The following is a 16,170-nucleotide window of genomic DNA, read 5'->3' as shown; positions in this document are numbered from 1 at the left end:
CTATGATTGTGAGTTCACAAGCCGTAAAAATGCCATGAAGTTGGCCCTGAATAACGAAGAGGAGACTGGTAAGCATTCACGATCCTCCATAGCTCATTGGTACTTACAGTCACCCTTGGTGCTAACGAACTCGCGTATTTTGAAACCGGCATTCGCTTGATCCGCTCGCGAAACCAAAACGGCAAGTGCCTGGTGCCAGCGCTGATACCCCGTCGCCATGAGCTCGTTAATGCAGCTGAAGGCGCAGAATGAAAGCCGACTGGCGGTATACTACTTGACGCTTTGATCCTAGCCTCGTGAACGCTGCTGGACTGACTTGGCTTGCGACGGCAACGTAGGAAGAGAAGCGCTTGATTGATCGACGGCGCAACGTTTTGGTCATGATGCTGCAGCACTGCACGGAGAATGGTTACTTGCAAACAGCCGAGAAGCTCCAGCAAGAAGCAGGCGTCGCCCTCTCGAAGTTTGAAGTCGTCGAGAACTTGGACTTGCTGCGCATTGTACAAGTACGTGGGACGCACTACGATCTCTTCTTGGGCCTGACCATTCCTCGTCTGTCGCTAGGAGTACGAGGACTTCCAAGAGATCAAGTTCGGCAAGCGACCGAAGCTAGTGCGTCGACTATCACCAGACGAACAGGACAAAGCTCGGTCTGCGAGCGATAAGAAAGCCACCGCTGCTGCGAAGAGAGCCCGACGCAACGAGTACACATCTCCGCACATGCCGACGGAGGCGCGAGTGGAGAACAATGTTGCGATGCGGGCGATCCACACTAATGCCAACAATGCGACTAATGTATCAGCACACGCTGCGCCTGCTAGATCGGGTAAGGAAGCAGCTCAACCTCCTGAAGACGACTCGGCTGTCGATCTCGGACTCGTCGGGCACAAACCAGCACAAAACCCGACTCGGAACTGCAAGTCCGGCGTCCCCAAGAAACCCCAGCCAGCAAACGAGCAACAGCAAGAAGAGAGCATCGAGGAGCGACTTCTGAAGCCTTTGCCATCGTTTGCTCACGACTTGGAGCTTCGACCTCTAGCGGAGACCATTACGCGCGAGATCTTCCAGAAGAACCCGGACGTCCGATGGGACGATGTCATCGGCTTACAGGAGACCAAGCGGCTGCTGAAAGAGGCCGTCGTTATGCCCCTCAAGTACCCGCAACTGTTTCAAGGCTTGCTTTCTCCATGGACCGGCATTTTACTCTTCGGGCCACCTGGAAATGGCAAGACGATGCTGGCAAAGGCGGTGGCAACTGAGTGCCGCACCACCTTCTTCAACATCTCCGCCTCGTCCATCGTGAGCAAGTATCGCGGCGACTCGGAGAAGCTCATCCGAATGCTGTTTGAGCTAGCACGACACCACGCACCGTCCACCATCTTCCTGGACGAGATCGATTCCATCATGGGGCAGCGAGACAGCGGCGGGGGAGGCCAAGAGCACGAGGCCAGCCGTCGCATGAAGACCGAGTTGCTAATCCAGATGGACGGGCTCACCAAGACCGACGACGTCGTCTTCGTGCTTGCAGCTAGCAACCTGCCGTGGGATCTGGACGCCGCAATGCTGCGTCGACTCGAGAAGCGCGTGCTCGTGGACTTGCCCACGGCCGAAGCTCGTCACGCGCTCTTCGCTTCGCTGTTGGAGCCCTACACTCCGAGCACCTTCGACTTCTCTGAAGCCGTGAAGCAGACCGAGGGGTACTCTGGAGCTGACATCAAACTCGTAGCGAAAGAGGCCTGCATGGCGCCAGTGCGCCGCCTCATGGGGAAGCTGGAAGCCGCCGACTGCTCTGCCCCCAGCAGCAACCAGGGAAAAGACGCGTCTGCAGCGGACTGGAGAGAGATGCTAGGTCCCGTGCAGCCTGACGACGTGCTACATGCGTTGCAGAAGACCAAGCCTTCGGCGCAGCAGCTGCTGAGGAGGTACCAGCAGTGGCAGACCAAGTTCGGCTCCACATAAAGATAAGCGATCCACTTCAACTTGTATGTAGCCATGCCAATGTCACTAATACGAGGTCATCCACAGTGACAAACGCCTCAATTGATTGGTTGGTGCACACCGGTCCCGATTAAGCGCGCTTAAAAGTGGGTCGCCCAAGCCTGGCCGGATGGAGCTGCAAATTTAAGCGCGACTTGGAATTGGCGCCTGCCGCACCATTCCTCGCATTCTACTGCACTACCTCATCGACATCTAACGCAAAAATGGTAAGTGTGGAGCGTCGGGCTTGTGCATATGCGATGCGGAAGTGGTTGGAGGGCGAGGGCCACACCACCGTGAAGAGGAGACGCTCGCGCTTCTCCTCCGACCTTCGTCGTGAGCAACGGACGGCTAGGAGCGCAGCAATTACAGGCCAAAGTTGAAGAGCTACAGCGAATCTTCATTGTCTGCTGCTGCGGCCGCTCCTGGTCGTCTGGAGCTGCAACTGCCAGCACCCAATAGAGCGTGCAAAGGACTAACAGAGGGCTTGATGATGCTACCAGGATGCCCCTCGTGACTACATGCTGGCTAAGGTCGTGAACGTCCTCGGACGCACGGGTAACACGGGTAACGTGACCCAGGTGCGCGTGGAGTTCCTGCAGGACGACAAGCGTAAGATCATCCGTAACGTCAAGGGCCCCGTCCGCGAGGGCGACATCCTGTGCCTGCTCGAGTGGGAGCGTGAGGCTCGCCGCCTGAGATAAGCGGAGTCAGTCTGTCCAGCCACGCTTCGGCTGCAGTGACGAACGAGAGGAGGCGACGTTCTACAGGGCAGCAGACGCAGCGAAAAAACATACAGAGCAGAGCAGACGACTGTCGACAGGCGCCGGTGATGCAGAGTTTTCGTGCTTCTTGTTGTCGTGCAGACCCCGTCGACTCCGCTTTGATGGACTGCAGCGTCTGGATTTCGACCACTTCGTCATGGATTGGAAGAACCGGAAATGGGGACGAGGACGCCAGTCTTGGTAGGCCGATTAATTCGCGGTAATATTTCGATGAGAACAAAAGCGTCCGTGTGTGTTGTACGCTGCTGGTTGGGGTCCGATGCGATGGCGGCGAGTATGATGCAGGTGGATCAAGATACAGGAACAAGGTAAAGTCCACGAACAGTGCAGCTTATCCAGTCACTGGGGGTTATTCCGGTGGTCGCAAGTCTTGCTTGTGTCTTATTGATAATTCAGCCAATGCTTGAACCGAAGCACTTGAAGCAACGCGAGCCAGACTCAACAGGAGAGCATTATACTGCCACCTTACCTACTCTACTCGTCCCTGGCCGCTATCTACTTTTATCCGTCAAGCAGGTTTGTCGCCACACAATACGAATTGTCTACGCCAAGCCTAGACTACTGTTTGCAACGGGTTCCGAAGGCTCAGTGAGAATTGTCGACGAAATTGGCGCCATTGACCACTGTTTCACTGCTCGTCTTCAGACGGATAGCTCCATATAAAGCTGGGGAGCGGCCACCGCTGCTTCTACCTTTATACACATTCCCACACGTTGATGATTTTGTCGATGCCGCCTGAGATGATCAGCGGAAGGCTTGGGTGGACGTCCAGGCACGTCACGAAGTGGCTGTGCGCGTCATCCAGTGTCCGCACGCAGCGACCAGTCTGTACGCAGTAACAACGATAGATAACTCATCAGTATCCCCACAAACGTTAACCATGAACTCGCCAGCTTACCTCAATGTCGAACACGCGAATGGTCTTGTCCTCGCCTGCACTGAGCGCATACTTGCCGCTAGGGTGGAAGCGAACTTCACGCACCCAGTTCTCATGACTAGCAAAGAGCATGAGCTGCATGCCGCTAAAGGCCTCCCACAGACGTACTGTGCGATCGCGCGATCCCGACAGAAGGAACTTCATTCGGCGAACGGTAGGGACAGTGGTGGCAGCAACAGCTCCAGTAGGCTCACCGGCCGTGCTGCTAGTCATATCATGATTGTTGGACTCGGGTAAACTGCTTCCGTTGGACGGAGTGAGTGCGCCTGTAGTTGCGAGTTTCTTGGCGTGCGCCCGCTCAATAACCTGTTCCTGGATCCCTGTCTTGGCGAACACCACACTCTCTACGACGTGTTCGTGCTCACGGATGGACTGCAACACGCGCATGTGCTGGAGGTCCCAGAAGAGAATGGAGCGGTCGTTGCCGCACGAAGCGAGGTAGAGCCCGTCATCACTCACGGCCACGTCGCGCACCCAGTCGCTGTGGCCAGCATTGAGCGTGTTAACACAGTAGCCCGTCGACAGCTCCCATACCTTGATGGTGTTGTCCCGTGAGCACGAGTACAGTCGGTCGCTGGCGAGGTCCGGGCCAAACACGATGCCGCACACGTTGTGGTCGTGGCCTCGCAGCGTGCGCAGACACTCGTAGTCTCCGTCACTCGAGAAGTCCCAGATCTTGATTGACAGGTCCGTAGACGTAGACGCGAGCAATGATCCCGAGCCGTTGAACGCCAGCGCCTGGACGGGGTTGGTGTGGCCTTTGAGCGTGCGTTCGTACTCGCCCGTCTCAAAGTCCCAGACCTTGACGGCGGCGTCCTCGCTGGCCGACACGAGCACGCTGAAGACCGGGTGGAAGGCCACGCACGTGATAGGCGAGCGATGGCCCGTGAGCGAGAACTTGGCGGGCGCGCGCGGCAGGAACTCGCTGCGCTGGCGGGCGCCCAGCACATCCCTGCGGCTCAGGACGCCACCCAGCTTGGTGTTCTCCTCCAGCTGCGCCAGCTTGGTCTCTAGCTCCATGACTTTGCGCTGTAGACGGATAACGGACGTCCACTTCTTCTCCAACAGGCCGGCATGCTTGCCGTCGCTAGATTTGGTCACACCCGCCTCTTTCTCCAGGGCGGCGGCGGAGTCGGCGAAGCGCTCGCCCATGCCCACGAGGTAGTCGATCATGGCCTGGTGGCTGCACAGAGCGCGGAGGTTAGCGACAACAAGGGGGAGAGGCAGCCAGGCAACACGTACAGGTCCTGCCGCTGCTTGTCCGTGAGCACCATGACGCCGGAGGGAAGGGAGGCTCTGGTCTAATTGTAACACGCTTTTGAAGACAGAAAAAGCTGACCACGAAGAAGGCACTCACACGAGGGAGCATTAGTGACAGCTTGAGATTGACAGTAGTTTGAAATATGGTACTATTTTGGCATTTTGTTTACTACTAGACAACTATCCAAATAATACTGCTATGTTTGATACTACTCTCGCTCCGGTCATATAATGCTATATAACTACTATCTGATTACTAGAAGGAAAACGAGGGCGAAACTGGCGATCTTCTCTTTTGAACAACGCATTCTGGTTCGATGGCGCGGAAGACGCGCACTGCTAGGGCTAGACCCGGATTGAGCCAAGAAGGGCATACGCTGAACGTGTACTTGATGTACAGAGCGACGTTCGCAAGCAGCATTGGTCACACACGAAGTTCGGTGTGGTAAACACAACAGCCGCAAACGAAGGGATCGGTGCTCTAGGACTCAGTCCGAGCGCTTCTGCAGCGCTTCCGGTTTGAGCATGAGCAGCCTGCGCACGCATATGGACAACCATCGCGCCTAGATGGCGGATGGAAGATGATATCAGGATCGCATTTAGCTGGTCGGGCGCTTTTTGGTGGCCGCATTTTTCGGTGGTGGACTCGTAATAGTCATCTACTTTAGTAATACTTCTATAATACTCTAGAAAGCGGAAACTGCTACTACTAGTGCACTGGTAGCTTTGGAGTCGCTAATAGTGAGTTACTATACATGTTGCAGCCTCGAAGACAAGTTGTCTTGAACAACGGTGCCGACTATCGAGCGTCTGCAGACTCAGCGACACGGGAGCGAGTTGTTCCTGCATTACTGCATGTACATGGCAGATCTGGACGTTGGTAGTCGCCGCGTTCAAGAAATTCGCGCACATGAAGTCCAAACCGATCGAGAAAGGCAACGACACGTCGATCGTTTGGAGACTCTATCCCTATTGTTCTCTTTGCTGTGTGAGATTGCCATCCGAAGCAGCGACGTCCTGCCGCAATGGAGGTACGTCAAGGCGATACATTTCTTATGAAATGGCTGGACCCGTTTTGGTGGTTCCAGCTGCCGCGCTGAGAGCCATCAGCGCGTTCCTTCGGGGCAGACGACTGGACATCTGCCCGCAGCTCGTGGCTAGCGCTCAACCATATTTGACCATGCTGGTATTAATAAGTGTCGACAATGGCGTCGTTGCTTGTCTCGACGTGAAGACAGGTTTGCCTGCCCTGCTCCGGAGGCTCGCAGTTCTGTCATGTACATTTCATCTTCGCCGAGGCAAACGGCACAATGACAATCGACAGCGGTGCCTTCGCTGACGGCACTTTGTCTTCACGCGATAGATAAGCGAGCGTCAGGTGTTCAACGACTCGATCAGCGGAGCCCTGATTTTGTCTGTTCGCACAGATGGCCTGCAGAAAACATGAGCCCAGGCAGAGGCCGGGCGCCGTTTCTGAGTTCGTGGGGAGGCCGAGCAAGTGGAAAGGGCATTGGAGCTTGTATCCAGTCGCGCATGTAGTCATCTGGCGCTGGCGTGTGTCCGTGCTCCCTCGAGCCGCATCGAGCACAGTCAGCAGAGCCTCATTCATCAACTTTCCCACCTCCAGCTCCACCACTTTCGAGGCAGCAATAATGGTCCGCATGATCGCGCTTGCCGGCGCCTCCGCCGCGGTGCTCGCCACTACTGCCACCGCCTTCACGGTGACCATCACGAACGCCTGCTCGGGCGACATTGAGTTGTACACGCGCCTCGCCAGCATCTACACGGACGAGAGCGAGACCATCGCCTCGGGCGGCTCGGTCGACAAGACCATCGACAAGGGCTACGAGGGCCACTTCCGCAACGGCTCTAGCGACGCCGCCACGCTCATCGAGTTCGCCACCATGGGCGACCTGGACCTGGCCTGGTTCGACATCGGCATCATCCCGCCGCGCCTCGACGCCGGCTACGAGTACTGCTCGAGCCTGCAGGAGTGTATGGAGCACTCGGACAGCGGCATTGGCTTCAACACCGCCGTGCAGATCACCCCGCAGTCCAACACGGGCAAGGACACGTGCGAGACCATCGAGTGCCTGCAGAACGGATGCGAGGACGCCTACAACTACCCCAAGGACGACACCAAGACCCACTCGTGCGCGTTCGGCACGAACTTTGTGGTGACGTTCTGTCCGTCGGGCGACTCGTCCTCGACCACGCAGCAGCAGACCTCGTCGGGCTCAACTACGCAGGAAGAGACCGCTGCCCCCGAGACGACTGCGCCCGCTACCACCGCCCCTGAGACGGAGGCTCCTGCCACTGACGCCCCCGTGCAGGAGGCCTCTGCTGCTTCGGACAGTGGTGCCGGCAAGGTGCACACTCAGGACAACGGCGTGAACGGCGAGTCCGAGACGACGGCTCCGGAGGTGACTCCGGTGCAGACCCCCGCCCCGACCACCGTAGCTCCGACCCCCGCAGCCCCGGAAGTGACGCCTGCCGCTACGCCCACGGCCACCAAGTCCAAGTACTGCGTGTAAGCACCATGTCCCCGTTTTGCTCGACCGAAGCAGGTCGACCCCCTTCGCTGTCCATAGGCTTTTTGCGCGTTGAAGACCTAGAAATTCACCGCTACTTGTGTAAATTATCCCTTCTCCCTTGCATGAGGTGTCTATCATGAATCAAAACACTTGTCTTCAGTATACCTGACTTCATTCGAGTCGTCGTTGAACTTCACTCTCGACTTGGATTCGCTAGGTGGACGACGACTATGGCGGCTCTGAGCTCGGCGGGCAAGCGCCTGGGGCGTCTCCTGCCACAGTCCAGCGTTCTCTTTGTGTGCGACGTTCAGGAGGTCTTCCGCGGCCTGACGTTCCAGCTACCCACGGTCATCCACGGCACCAACACGATGGTCAGGACGCCGGTATCTTCCTCCCTTTCCAGATGGGTGACAGACACTAAACGTGCATGTGTTCCCCTTTAGGTCTCCGCGGCCAAGCTCCTGAACCTGCCGGTGGTGGTGACAACCCAGTACGGCTCCCGACTGGGCAGTACCGTGTCCGAGATCTCCAAGAACCTGGAAGACGCCAAGGACGTCAAGATATTTGACAAGATGAAGTTCTCAATGCTCGTGCCTGAAGTGGAGCGCCACCTGATCACCAACATACCGCAGCGCAAGTCCGTGCTGCTCTGCGGCATCGAGACCCACGTGTGCGTGCTGCAGACGTGTCTCGACCTGCTGGACAAGGGCTACGACGTGCACGTGGTCTCGGACGCCGTGTCCAGCTCCACGAGCTACAACCGCTCCGTGGCACTGGAGCGCATGCGCCAGTCCGGCGCCTACATCACGTCGGTCGAGTCGGCCATCTTTCAGTTGGCCAACGACGCCAGCAACCCCGAGTTCAAGAGCATCTCCAAGCTCATCAAGGAACACCTCAAGGCGGAGAACGGCTTCGACGCCGGAGCGCGTATCTGAGACGCAGAAACAAGCACCAACGAGGCAGTAAAGCGTAGGTTGTCTTCTTGGGTGGCGCTCACTCGTCAACCAGAAACAACAGAAGTGTGTGCGTGCATTACGCTGATTAACATACGTCTTCAGATGTACAGGTCTATTGCTTCTGGAAAAAGTCGAATAGGGTCTTCTTGCTGCCAAGTGCTGGCTTGGAGTCCTTTCGTGCACTGCTAGCGACAGTTTTTGCTGGTCGTGGCCTCTTTCTGGACTCCGGCGCACTTTGTGGTTGCTTCGGTTTCGAGTCGACAACCTTGGGAGAAGTGGAGGCTTCGACAGACTGCGAGTGTCTCGCGACGAGGTCCTTCATTGATGTCGAAGTAACTTTAGCCGTCTTCGCCACTGCTGCAGTCGTTGTCAGGATGCGTGTCGACGCTACAGATAATTTTGTACTTGAGTTGACTTTGCCGAGCAAGCCAGCAGTGGCCTGCTTCGGATCCACAGCGGATCGAGTCGTAGAGGTCTGCACTTCGACGGCAGCCGCTTTAGTTGACGCACTCGACTTGTAGATACTCACCAAGCTCTGAAGTGATGTTTCGCGTTCCTGAGCCCGCAAACGCTTCTTCTTCTCAATTTGCTCCGCTGTCATCGCTGGAGAGGGTTTGCTGACTTCTCTCCGTGCCACCGTTGTGCGAAAGCCTTGCTCAGCCTCATCCAAATGATCACCGATTGCGCTATCAGTGTTGGGTGGGCTAAACGTGTGGATTCCTCTGCGTTCAGATTGAAACCCGTCGGAGCGCTGCAGGTCCTGGGAGCTTGTAGGGGCTCCGGGGGTACTGCGAAGGGTTCGAGGGCACACTTCGCCCCTGTAGATTTGCTCTATTATGCCACGCGAGTGGACTTGTCCGAGGAAGCTCGTCGTGGAGGTCGCAGTTTTGTGCAGGTCTTCCTGTTTGGCAGTCGAGGTCAAGTCTAATTCATCCTCCGCTGAGGAGATACCCAGTGACTCGTTTGCGCGCTGGAGGATGTCTGGGAAGCAGTTATTGTGTCTCTCGTTGATGAGGAATTCACAACTACGCTTCGTCGGGTTGAAGACGATGTGATGGAAGAAAATGGTTTCTGCCTTCAGGAACTGCGGCATGAAGTCACTTGGGATTTTAGTGCCGGAGCTTGAAAGCTTGCTCACGAGACGCTGGACGCGCAAGTGACCAGGTGCGCCGCGGAAGTTGAAGATGTGTTTTACAGCCGTCTGTTGTCAACAAGATGCAGGCTTAGTCTCCCTGCCAGAATGACACGAGTATCGCAGAGCTGAGCACTTACAGCAAACCCCACGTTTGGTAGCGAGTCGATAAAGTCACAGCCAGCCAAAACGCACACTTGGACAAACATCCGCGTGGCCTCCTTATCTCCTGACGTCAAGAATTGAATCTTCCTCAGCAATGCGTTTGCTGTGGAGGTGAGTGAGAGCACAGGTCAGTACACCGTTAACCCTGGTCAATCATCAATGCACAGCCTACATGAAGCTTTTCCTGAATTCCTGTGAAGAATGGGGCGCGATACAGCCTACGAGGAAAGAGATAGAGATTAGTCACTCGGTTCATCACTTTGCTCAATATCGCTCATACCTGTACCGAGCCATTATCCTCTAGCTTGACGAGCACAGGGCTCGAAACGTCGGCGGTAAGGCAATAAACTACCACGTCCGAATCTTCCGTCACGATTCCAGAAGCTAAGCCTTCTTTGCACATCCACACCATCTAAACAAAGCAGCAATATCACAAAGTTCAGCAATGAACCCAGCTATTCCGGTGCATGTAGTAAATCCACAAACCTGCGCATCGGCTTCGAACGGTGCTACAACGAAAGGCACTCTGGCAGCTCGCAGCGCATCCATAACAGTCGAAATAATCTCCGACGTGATCGAGACTGACTGTAACCATCACACAAAGCACAGAGCATCAGCTCCGCCAACTCAACAGTTCACCAGACAATTCCAGCATCGACGCACCCGTTGAAAGAGCTGGTAGGCTCGGTTGAATTCATCCTGACGGTCATTTCCCTGCATTCTTTTGGCAGCCGCCATGGACTGAAGAGCTCGCTTGCGGTTGACCTCCTTGTAGTTCTGTCTCTTCTTCTGAGTGGACGACTGCAGCAAAACAGAAACAGTAAGCATCCCCAGTGCTTACTCAGTGCTTCAGTAGACTACACTCATGTCTGTACCTTGAGTGGCAGTCGCTGGCCGTCGAACACGAGGATAACCTTGGCCACTCCACAGCCGCGCATCATCTCCACCTTGCGCAGCATATACTGGACGTAAGTATCCGTATTTTTGCCTGTAGACAACTCGAACGCGCAGCCATAGCAACTGAGGTGATCGTTAGAGTGGAGGGTGGAGGGGAAACATTAAGCGACGTACGCCTTGTGCAGCCAGGAGAGCGCGTCCACCACCAGCGTCTGGCCTTTGAATTGCTGCAGATGCGTCTGGTCCACCGCGTCGCGGAGCGAGCGCAGGAATCCGTCGACGCCCATTGCCACAAGACAAGTTGTTCGAAGTTGATCGACGTCAGCGATTTTTTGGCGGGAAATTACCGCTAACCCTTTATGTACGGATCACTGGTACTGCATTGTCTTTTTACAAGAGAATTGCTGTTGCTCATACATTTCCCATAAAAGATGTCAAGAATGTTTAAGATAAGGACGAATTGAAAGAATGACGAGTATTAATGGCTATGGTTTGTGCCCACGACCGAGCCTATGTATTGTAGCTGATAAACAGAGTGATGGTCCTTCAACTTGAAGTCGACGAGGTCCTGCCTGGTGTTTGCTACAACGATCCGGGGCTTGCTCGAATTGTATTATATACTAGCTGAAAGAGCTGATGCGTATCGCTATACTCTGTATCGCTGTACTGAGTGCCCACCATGATGCTCACTTTTTATTTTATTAGTAGAGCGTCGCTCTGCCTGTTGAAGGAGAACCAAACGCAGAGATCTTCATAATACGCCACAGTGTCACCATCACAGTCCTGATGCCATGTTTGATCTGTGTCGTCGCGCTCAGTCTCCGCTTCAGGCTCTTTGAGCTCGATATTTATGTATCTGTTCTTCCAGAGGGATGTTCGTTTAGAGGGACGTGTCTACGCGCCGACATCATTCCTCACCCCTCGTGATAGTGTCACCCCTCGTAGTGACTATACAAACACCAAGATAAGTGCCGGGTCAGTTCCCAATCCGATGCAGAACCAGGGTGGTGCGCAAGGTGGCGGCGATGGCGACTTGCCCTCGTCGCTGCCGTCGTACATGCCTCCGTCATCCCAGGGCGTGTCGGCGGGTCTCCCCTTCGGTTACAACCTGCTGAACCAGTCCAGCACCAAGTCGGACGCCGACGCACGCCAATGGAAGAGCCCGAACCAGAACCAGTTCATGTTCATGAGCAACGGCCCGCGTCCCGAGGCCGCCAAAGGCAACGGAGCACAGCCCAGTCCATCGGAGGGGATGCGCTCCATGACGTTCCAGGATGGAGGTGGCTTCCAAATGATGGCAGACAAGGGGCCAGTACCGGTGGCCCCGGCCCCGACGGCTGCGGGGCTGCTCAAGCTCGGTCGCCACGGCGCCACGCAGGCCAGTCAGATCTCAGCAGCGCAGTTTGCAGCCAGTACGGGCGGCTTGTCCATGGATACGGCGTTACTGGCACGGGTGAGCGGCACGGACCCGTCACTCATGGGCTCTGAGGAAATCAAGCAGATCATGCGCACGCCTGACCTGCTGTCCATCTACCAGAAGCTGCAGGAAGAGGACGACCGGAGACAGAGACGACTGGAGCGCAACCGAGCGTCAGCGAGAGTGCGGCGCGAGAAGAAGAAGGGGATGGTGGAGACGTACGAAGGAGAGGTATCCAAGCTCGAGAGCTCGTTAAATATGCTCAAGAGCCACGAGTTTGGCACGGGCAATGCAGAGGAGCTGGCGACTGCATTGGGTACGTGGCTGAGTGGGCGGTACCAAGTCTTGGATTGGGAATGTGACGAGGTTTTGGCTGTTGTCGAGCAGAGTACAGCTCGGGGGAGCACCTTCGCCACGCGCAGATGTCGAAGGATGCCAAGATGGAGTTGATGGCGCGCATTCTCGGCCAGCACTCGCGGGACACGGATGCGGTACGTTCTGTATAGTTGTTGTTGGAATTTGGATTGGTGGTGCGAATATGGTATTGATCGCTTGTGTGAACACTATAGATTCGTCGGGCCAACGCTGAGAACCAAGCACTGATCGCAGTGGGATCCGACAACTCGGAATTCTCATTGTCTCTGCGGGCGCAGCTGGGACTCACAGACGAGCAATGTCAGCAATTGGCAAGCTTGGTTGTGCCCGCTAGCGAGGAAGCACGCAAGTTAGATGCTATTCGGAAGTGCTTCTCTGCACTGCGAGCGCACGATTGGCTTTATGTTCCGGGCATTGAGGTACGTTGCCTGCAGTGAGCTGCCGATGTGGTACTGCATACATTAACGATAGGTGTTGGTTTGTAGACGATCCTGCATCAGTCGCGAAACACAATGACCCCGCAGCAGTTTCAAAGGTTCCTCTCCTGGTCTGTGGAGAACCAGCCGTCGATTGATCAGTTGCAGGTGTGTGCTGCGTTCCCTGCGTATACGAAAGCAAGGGCTGACTTGGCTCTTTGGTGTTTTTGCAGTTTGTGTCGCCTTCTGCCCCAGAGTCCGAGCAGGACCTGACATTTATCTTCTCGGAAGACTAGCGATTTTGCTGAGGCGTTGTCAAGATAAGCCAAGAGCCACCTTGAAGCAGAGCGCTGTGAGCTCGTGGCTGTCCTTCGGAGAAGCAATGTATTCGCCTCGCTTGGTTATTTATCGCCTTGCGTGTGCACGTGTCAACAACAACGTCTTCAGGTGTCGTGCCTGGCGCGAAGAGGACTCTCAAGGGCCTCTACGTAGTAATTATCCGGGCTCTGTGTAATAGAAGACGAGAAACAATCAGCAATGCTCGTTCTGTTACTGTATTTCGCGTCAACGCAGTCGCGGAGCGAGTTGTTCACATGTCGAGGAAGTTCTGGATGAGCATGAGGCCGTCCTCGGTGAGGATGCTCTCCGGGTGGAACTGCCAGCCCTCGATCTTGTACTGCTTGTGTCGCACGCCCATGATCATGTCGGTGCCCTTGACGGTGGCCGTGACCTCGAGCGCGTCCGGCAGCGTCTCGGGCAGCCCCACGAGCGAGTGGTAGCGGATGGCCTTGAACTCGGGCGCCATGCCCTTGAACAAGCCCTTACCATCGTGCACCATGATGGACGCCTTGCCGTGCACGATCTCTCCGGCGTGGTCCACTGTGCCGCCGAAGACCTCGAACATGCACTGGTGGCCCAGACACACGCCCGCGATGGGGATCTGGCCCGCGAACTCGCGGATCACGTCGCAGGACACGCCCGCGTCCTTGGGGTATCCCGGACCGGGCGAGATCATGATGCGGTCGGGATTCATCTCACGGATCTCGTCCAGCGTGATCTGGTCGTTGCGGCGCACCTCCACATGCGCCCCGAGCTGGGCCATGTACTGGCAGAGGGCGAACTAGAGCGTGAGCAGAGAGACGCGACAGCATTGCAAGCAGAGCGCAGCAGACGCACCTGGAAGATGTTGTACGTGAACGAGTCATAGTTGTCGATGAGCAGCACGCGGGTCGTCATGGTAGCGGGCGGATGTCCGAGTGGCAAGTATGTCAAATCGGCCGGCGTGTTCGCCGCAGATTCTGGTGGCGGGGTTGCGTACGTTGCAAATGCGATGTTCAAAAACACCAATTAGTGTACCGTACCCAGCATAATGTTTTACACCCCATGTATCATAACAGACGGGTTCCCTTCGCACACTCATATGTACCCGTCTATACCGATATGCTCCCTCTATACTATGATACAATGTCTCGGCCAGCCAAATAGTTGTCATTTCTCAAGACGCTCCCTCAGCTCCAGGCGTGATGTTCCGCCACTTGGTCGCCCGCAGTGGCAAGTTGTCGTCGGCCGCGCTGGCCATGGGCGTCGCGGCCGCAGGCGCCGCACTAGGCGCTCAGCAACAGCCGGCGGCGCTGGCCGAGGACTCATTCCCGCGGGCCGCGCCCGTGGCCAAGCAGCCCAAGATCAACGGCCTCAAGATCTTCAGCGGCAACGCCAACCACGAGCTGGCGGCCAACGTGGCTAAGCTCGTCGGCGTGGAGCTGGGCAAGATCACGGTGGAGCGCTTCGCCGACGGAGAAGTAAACCTCATGGTGCACGAGAACGTGCGCGGCAAGGACGTGTACATCGTGCAGCCCACCTGCGTGCCCGTGAACGAGAACCTCATGGAGCTGCTGCTCATGGTCAGCACCATGCGTCGCTCCTCGGCGCGCCGCATCACTGCCGTTATCCCGTACTACGGCTACGCGCGCCAGGACCGCAAAATGGCGGCCCGCGTTCCCATTTCCGCCGCCGATGTGGCCCGCCTGCTCGAGGCCATGGGCGTGGACCGCGTCATCGCAGTGGACCTCCACTGCGGCCAGATCCAGGGCTTCTTTGGGCCGCATGTACCCGTGGACAACCTGGACGGCGGACTCGTGGGCGTGTCATACTTTGGCAACCACGAGCTCGTGAACCCCGTCGTGGTGTCCCCCGACGCCGGTGGAGTCGCGCGCGCCAAGAAGTTCCGCGAGTGGCTTGTGGGCAAGTACGGTCTGCCCAACACGGGGCTGGCCATGATCATCAAGCAGCGCATCAAGGCCGGCGAGATCGACCGCATGGACCTCGTGGGCCAGGTCGAAGGGTCGGACTGCATCATCGTCGACGACATGATCGACACGGCCGGCACGCTGTGCAAGGCCGCGCAGCACCTGGCAGACCACGGCGCCCGCAACGTGTACGCTTTCGCGTCGCACGGCCTGTTCAACGGCGCCGCCAACGAACGCATCAAGAAGTCAGCGCTCAAGGAGGTCGTGGTCGTCAACACCACACCGCTGCCCAAGAGCTGCGAGGGCAACGAGAAGATCGTCCAGCTGGACATCGCGCCGCTCCTGGCACAGGCCATCCAGAACATCCACGGCAAGAAATCGGTGTCCCAGCTCTTCCACTAGACGCACAACAGGCAGACAGATGCGCAGGCGAAGTGACGTGAGGCGGCGATGGCATGAGAGGCACGAGAAAACCGAGAGGTTTCAACGACGGCCAGACACCCCGTACCGGTACCATGCACATAGTATGTAATTTCGACAAGGTTTCATGAACCTGTCTTCCCCACCGCCGTGCCCACCTCTTACTTACGCAGTCAGTGGCCTTGTCGACAAAAGGCAAACGTCTTAAAGTGCAGACTCGATTCACATTCGCACAGGTTAGACTCGCCGTCGAGCATTCGTCTCGTTAATAGATGGGGTACAGAGGGACGATGCACGCAGTACTCCTTGCTTCCGCGGAGGCCCACAACGACCTTGCATGGAGCAAGGATGGCCCGAGTCTGCGTAGCTGTTCTTGAACACCAACGAGTGATAGACTGGCAGAACTGGCGGCTGTGCACCTCGCCCGCACCCCTCCTTCAGCAGCTCGTCCACGGCCTTCTCCTCCGTCTGAGCGTTGAGGTGCGGCGGGTTCTTGGCCGCGCGCAGCAGCTTGATCCTCACGGCGACGAAGTCCCTTCTCTGCTTGAAGAATTCCCCCTAATTGGCTCCATATCCAGCTTCTTGGCGTCCTTTTCCTGCCGCCGCAGCATCTCCATCACCGTTCGCAGTTACTGGGCACCGCCTGACGCTGG

At 56.6% G+C, this 16,170-nt stretch overlaps 9 protein-coding genes across 9 annotated transcripts; 6 read left to right on the top strand and 3 right to left on the bottom strand.

Moving 5' to 3' along the window:
- Window positions 1–217: 217 nt before the first annotated feature.
- Window positions 218–1,959, top strand: KRP23_8317 (Katanin p60 ATPase-containing subunit A-like 2; the record flags this gene model as incomplete). Its single annotated transcript, XM_067893740.1, has 3 exons — window positions 218–265; window positions 339–506; window positions 565–1,959. The coding sequence occupies 3 exons, from the start codon at window positions 218–220 to the stop codon at window positions 1,957–1,959; spliced, it is 1,611 nt and encodes a 536-aa protein (XP_067743242.1).
- A 242-nt stretch (window positions 1,960–2,201) lies between these two features.
- KRP23_8316 (40S ribosomal protein S28) lies at window positions 2,202–2,681 on the top strand (the record flags this gene model as incomplete). The annotated part of the gene is made up of 2 exons (XM_067893739.1): window positions 2,202–2,204; window positions 2,481–2,681. The coding sequence occupies 2 exons, from the start codon at window positions 2,202–2,204 to the stop codon at window positions 2,679–2,681; spliced, it is 204 nt and encodes a 67-aa protein (XP_067743241.1).
- Window positions 2,682–3,456: 775 nt separating this feature from the next.
- Window positions 3,457–4,973, bottom strand: KRP23_8315 (Lissencephaly-1-like protein A; the record flags this gene model as incomplete). Its single annotated transcript, XM_067893738.1, has 3 exons — window positions 3,457–3,588; window positions 3,661–4,882; window positions 4,942–4,973. The coding sequence occupies 3 exons, from the start codon at window positions 4,971–4,973 to the stop codon at window positions 3,457–3,459; spliced, it is 1,386 nt and encodes a 461-aa protein (XP_067743240.1).
- Window positions 4,974–6,611: 1,638 nt separating this feature from the next.
- Window positions 6,612–7,493, top strand: KRP23_8314 (uncharacterized protein; the record flags this gene model as incomplete). Its single annotated transcript, XM_067893737.1, has 1 exon — window positions 6,612–7,493. The coding sequence occupies one exon, from the start codon at window positions 6,612–6,614 to the stop codon at window positions 7,491–7,493; it is 882 nt and encodes a 293-aa protein (XP_067743239.1).
- A 230-nt stretch (window positions 7,494–7,723) lies between these two features.
- Window positions 7,724–8,428, top strand: KRP23_8313 (Secreted isochorismatase effector Isc1; the record flags this gene model as incomplete). Its single annotated transcript, XM_067893736.1, has 2 exons — window positions 7,724–7,864; window positions 7,937–8,428. The coding sequence occupies 2 exons, from the start codon at window positions 7,724–7,726 to the stop codon at window positions 8,426–8,428; spliced, it is 633 nt and encodes a 210-aa protein (XP_067743238.1).
- Window positions 8,429–8,561: 133 nt separating this feature from the next.
- Window positions 8,562–10,930, bottom strand: KRP23_8312 (Exonuclease 1; the record flags this gene model as incomplete). The annotated part of the gene is made up of 8 exons (XM_067893735.1): window positions 8,562–9,650; window positions 9,722–9,849; window positions 9,919–9,964; window positions 10,027–10,158; window positions 10,233–10,331; window positions 10,410–10,547; window positions 10,622–10,766; window positions 10,818–10,930. 8 exons carry the CDS (start codon window positions 10,928–10,930, stop codon window positions 8,562–8,564), a joined length of 1,890 nt encoding a protein of 629 aa, XP_067743237.1.
- A 704-nt stretch (window positions 10,931–11,634) lies between these two features.
- Window positions 11,635–13,147, top strand: KRP23_8311 (uncharacterized protein; the record flags this gene model as incomplete). Its single annotated transcript, XM_067893734.1, has 5 exons — window positions 11,635–12,376; window positions 12,448–12,551; window positions 12,630–12,854; window positions 12,921–13,019; window positions 13,085–13,147. 5 exons carry the CDS (start codon window positions 11,635–11,637, stop codon window positions 13,145–13,147), a joined length of 1,233 nt encoding a protein of 410 aa, XP_067743236.1.
- Window positions 13,148–13,440: 293 nt separating this feature from the next.
- Window positions 13,441–14,087, bottom strand: KRP23_8310 (Multifunctional tryptophan biosynthesis protein; the record flags this gene model as incomplete). The annotated part of the gene is made up of 2 exons (XM_067893732.1): window positions 13,441–13,956; window positions 14,028–14,087. 2 exons carry the CDS (start codon window positions 14,085–14,087, stop codon window positions 13,441–13,443), a joined length of 576 nt encoding a protein of 191 aa, XP_067743235.1.
- Window positions 14,088–14,374: 287 nt separating this feature from the next.
- On the top strand, window positions 14,375–15,499 carry KRP23_8309 (Ribose-phosphate pyrophosphokinase; the record flags this gene model as incomplete). Its single annotated transcript, XM_067893731.1, has 1 exon — window positions 14,375–15,499. One exon carries the CDS (start codon window positions 14,375–14,377, stop codon window positions 15,497–15,499), a length of 1,125 nt encoding a protein of 374 aa, XP_067743234.1.
- Between the last annotated feature and the right edge of the window lie 671 nt (window positions 15,500–16,170).

Source organism: Phytophthora ramorum (assembly GCF_020800215.1).
Source record: "Phytophthora ramorum isolate Pr-102 chromosome Unknown Phyram_PR-102_s0007, whole genome shotgun sequence".
Classification (NCBI taxonomy): Eukaryota; Oomycota; class Peronosporomycetes; order Peronosporales; family Peronosporaceae; genus Phytophthora; species Phytophthora ramorum.
This window is presented reverse-complemented; position numbering and strand designations above follow the sequence as displayed.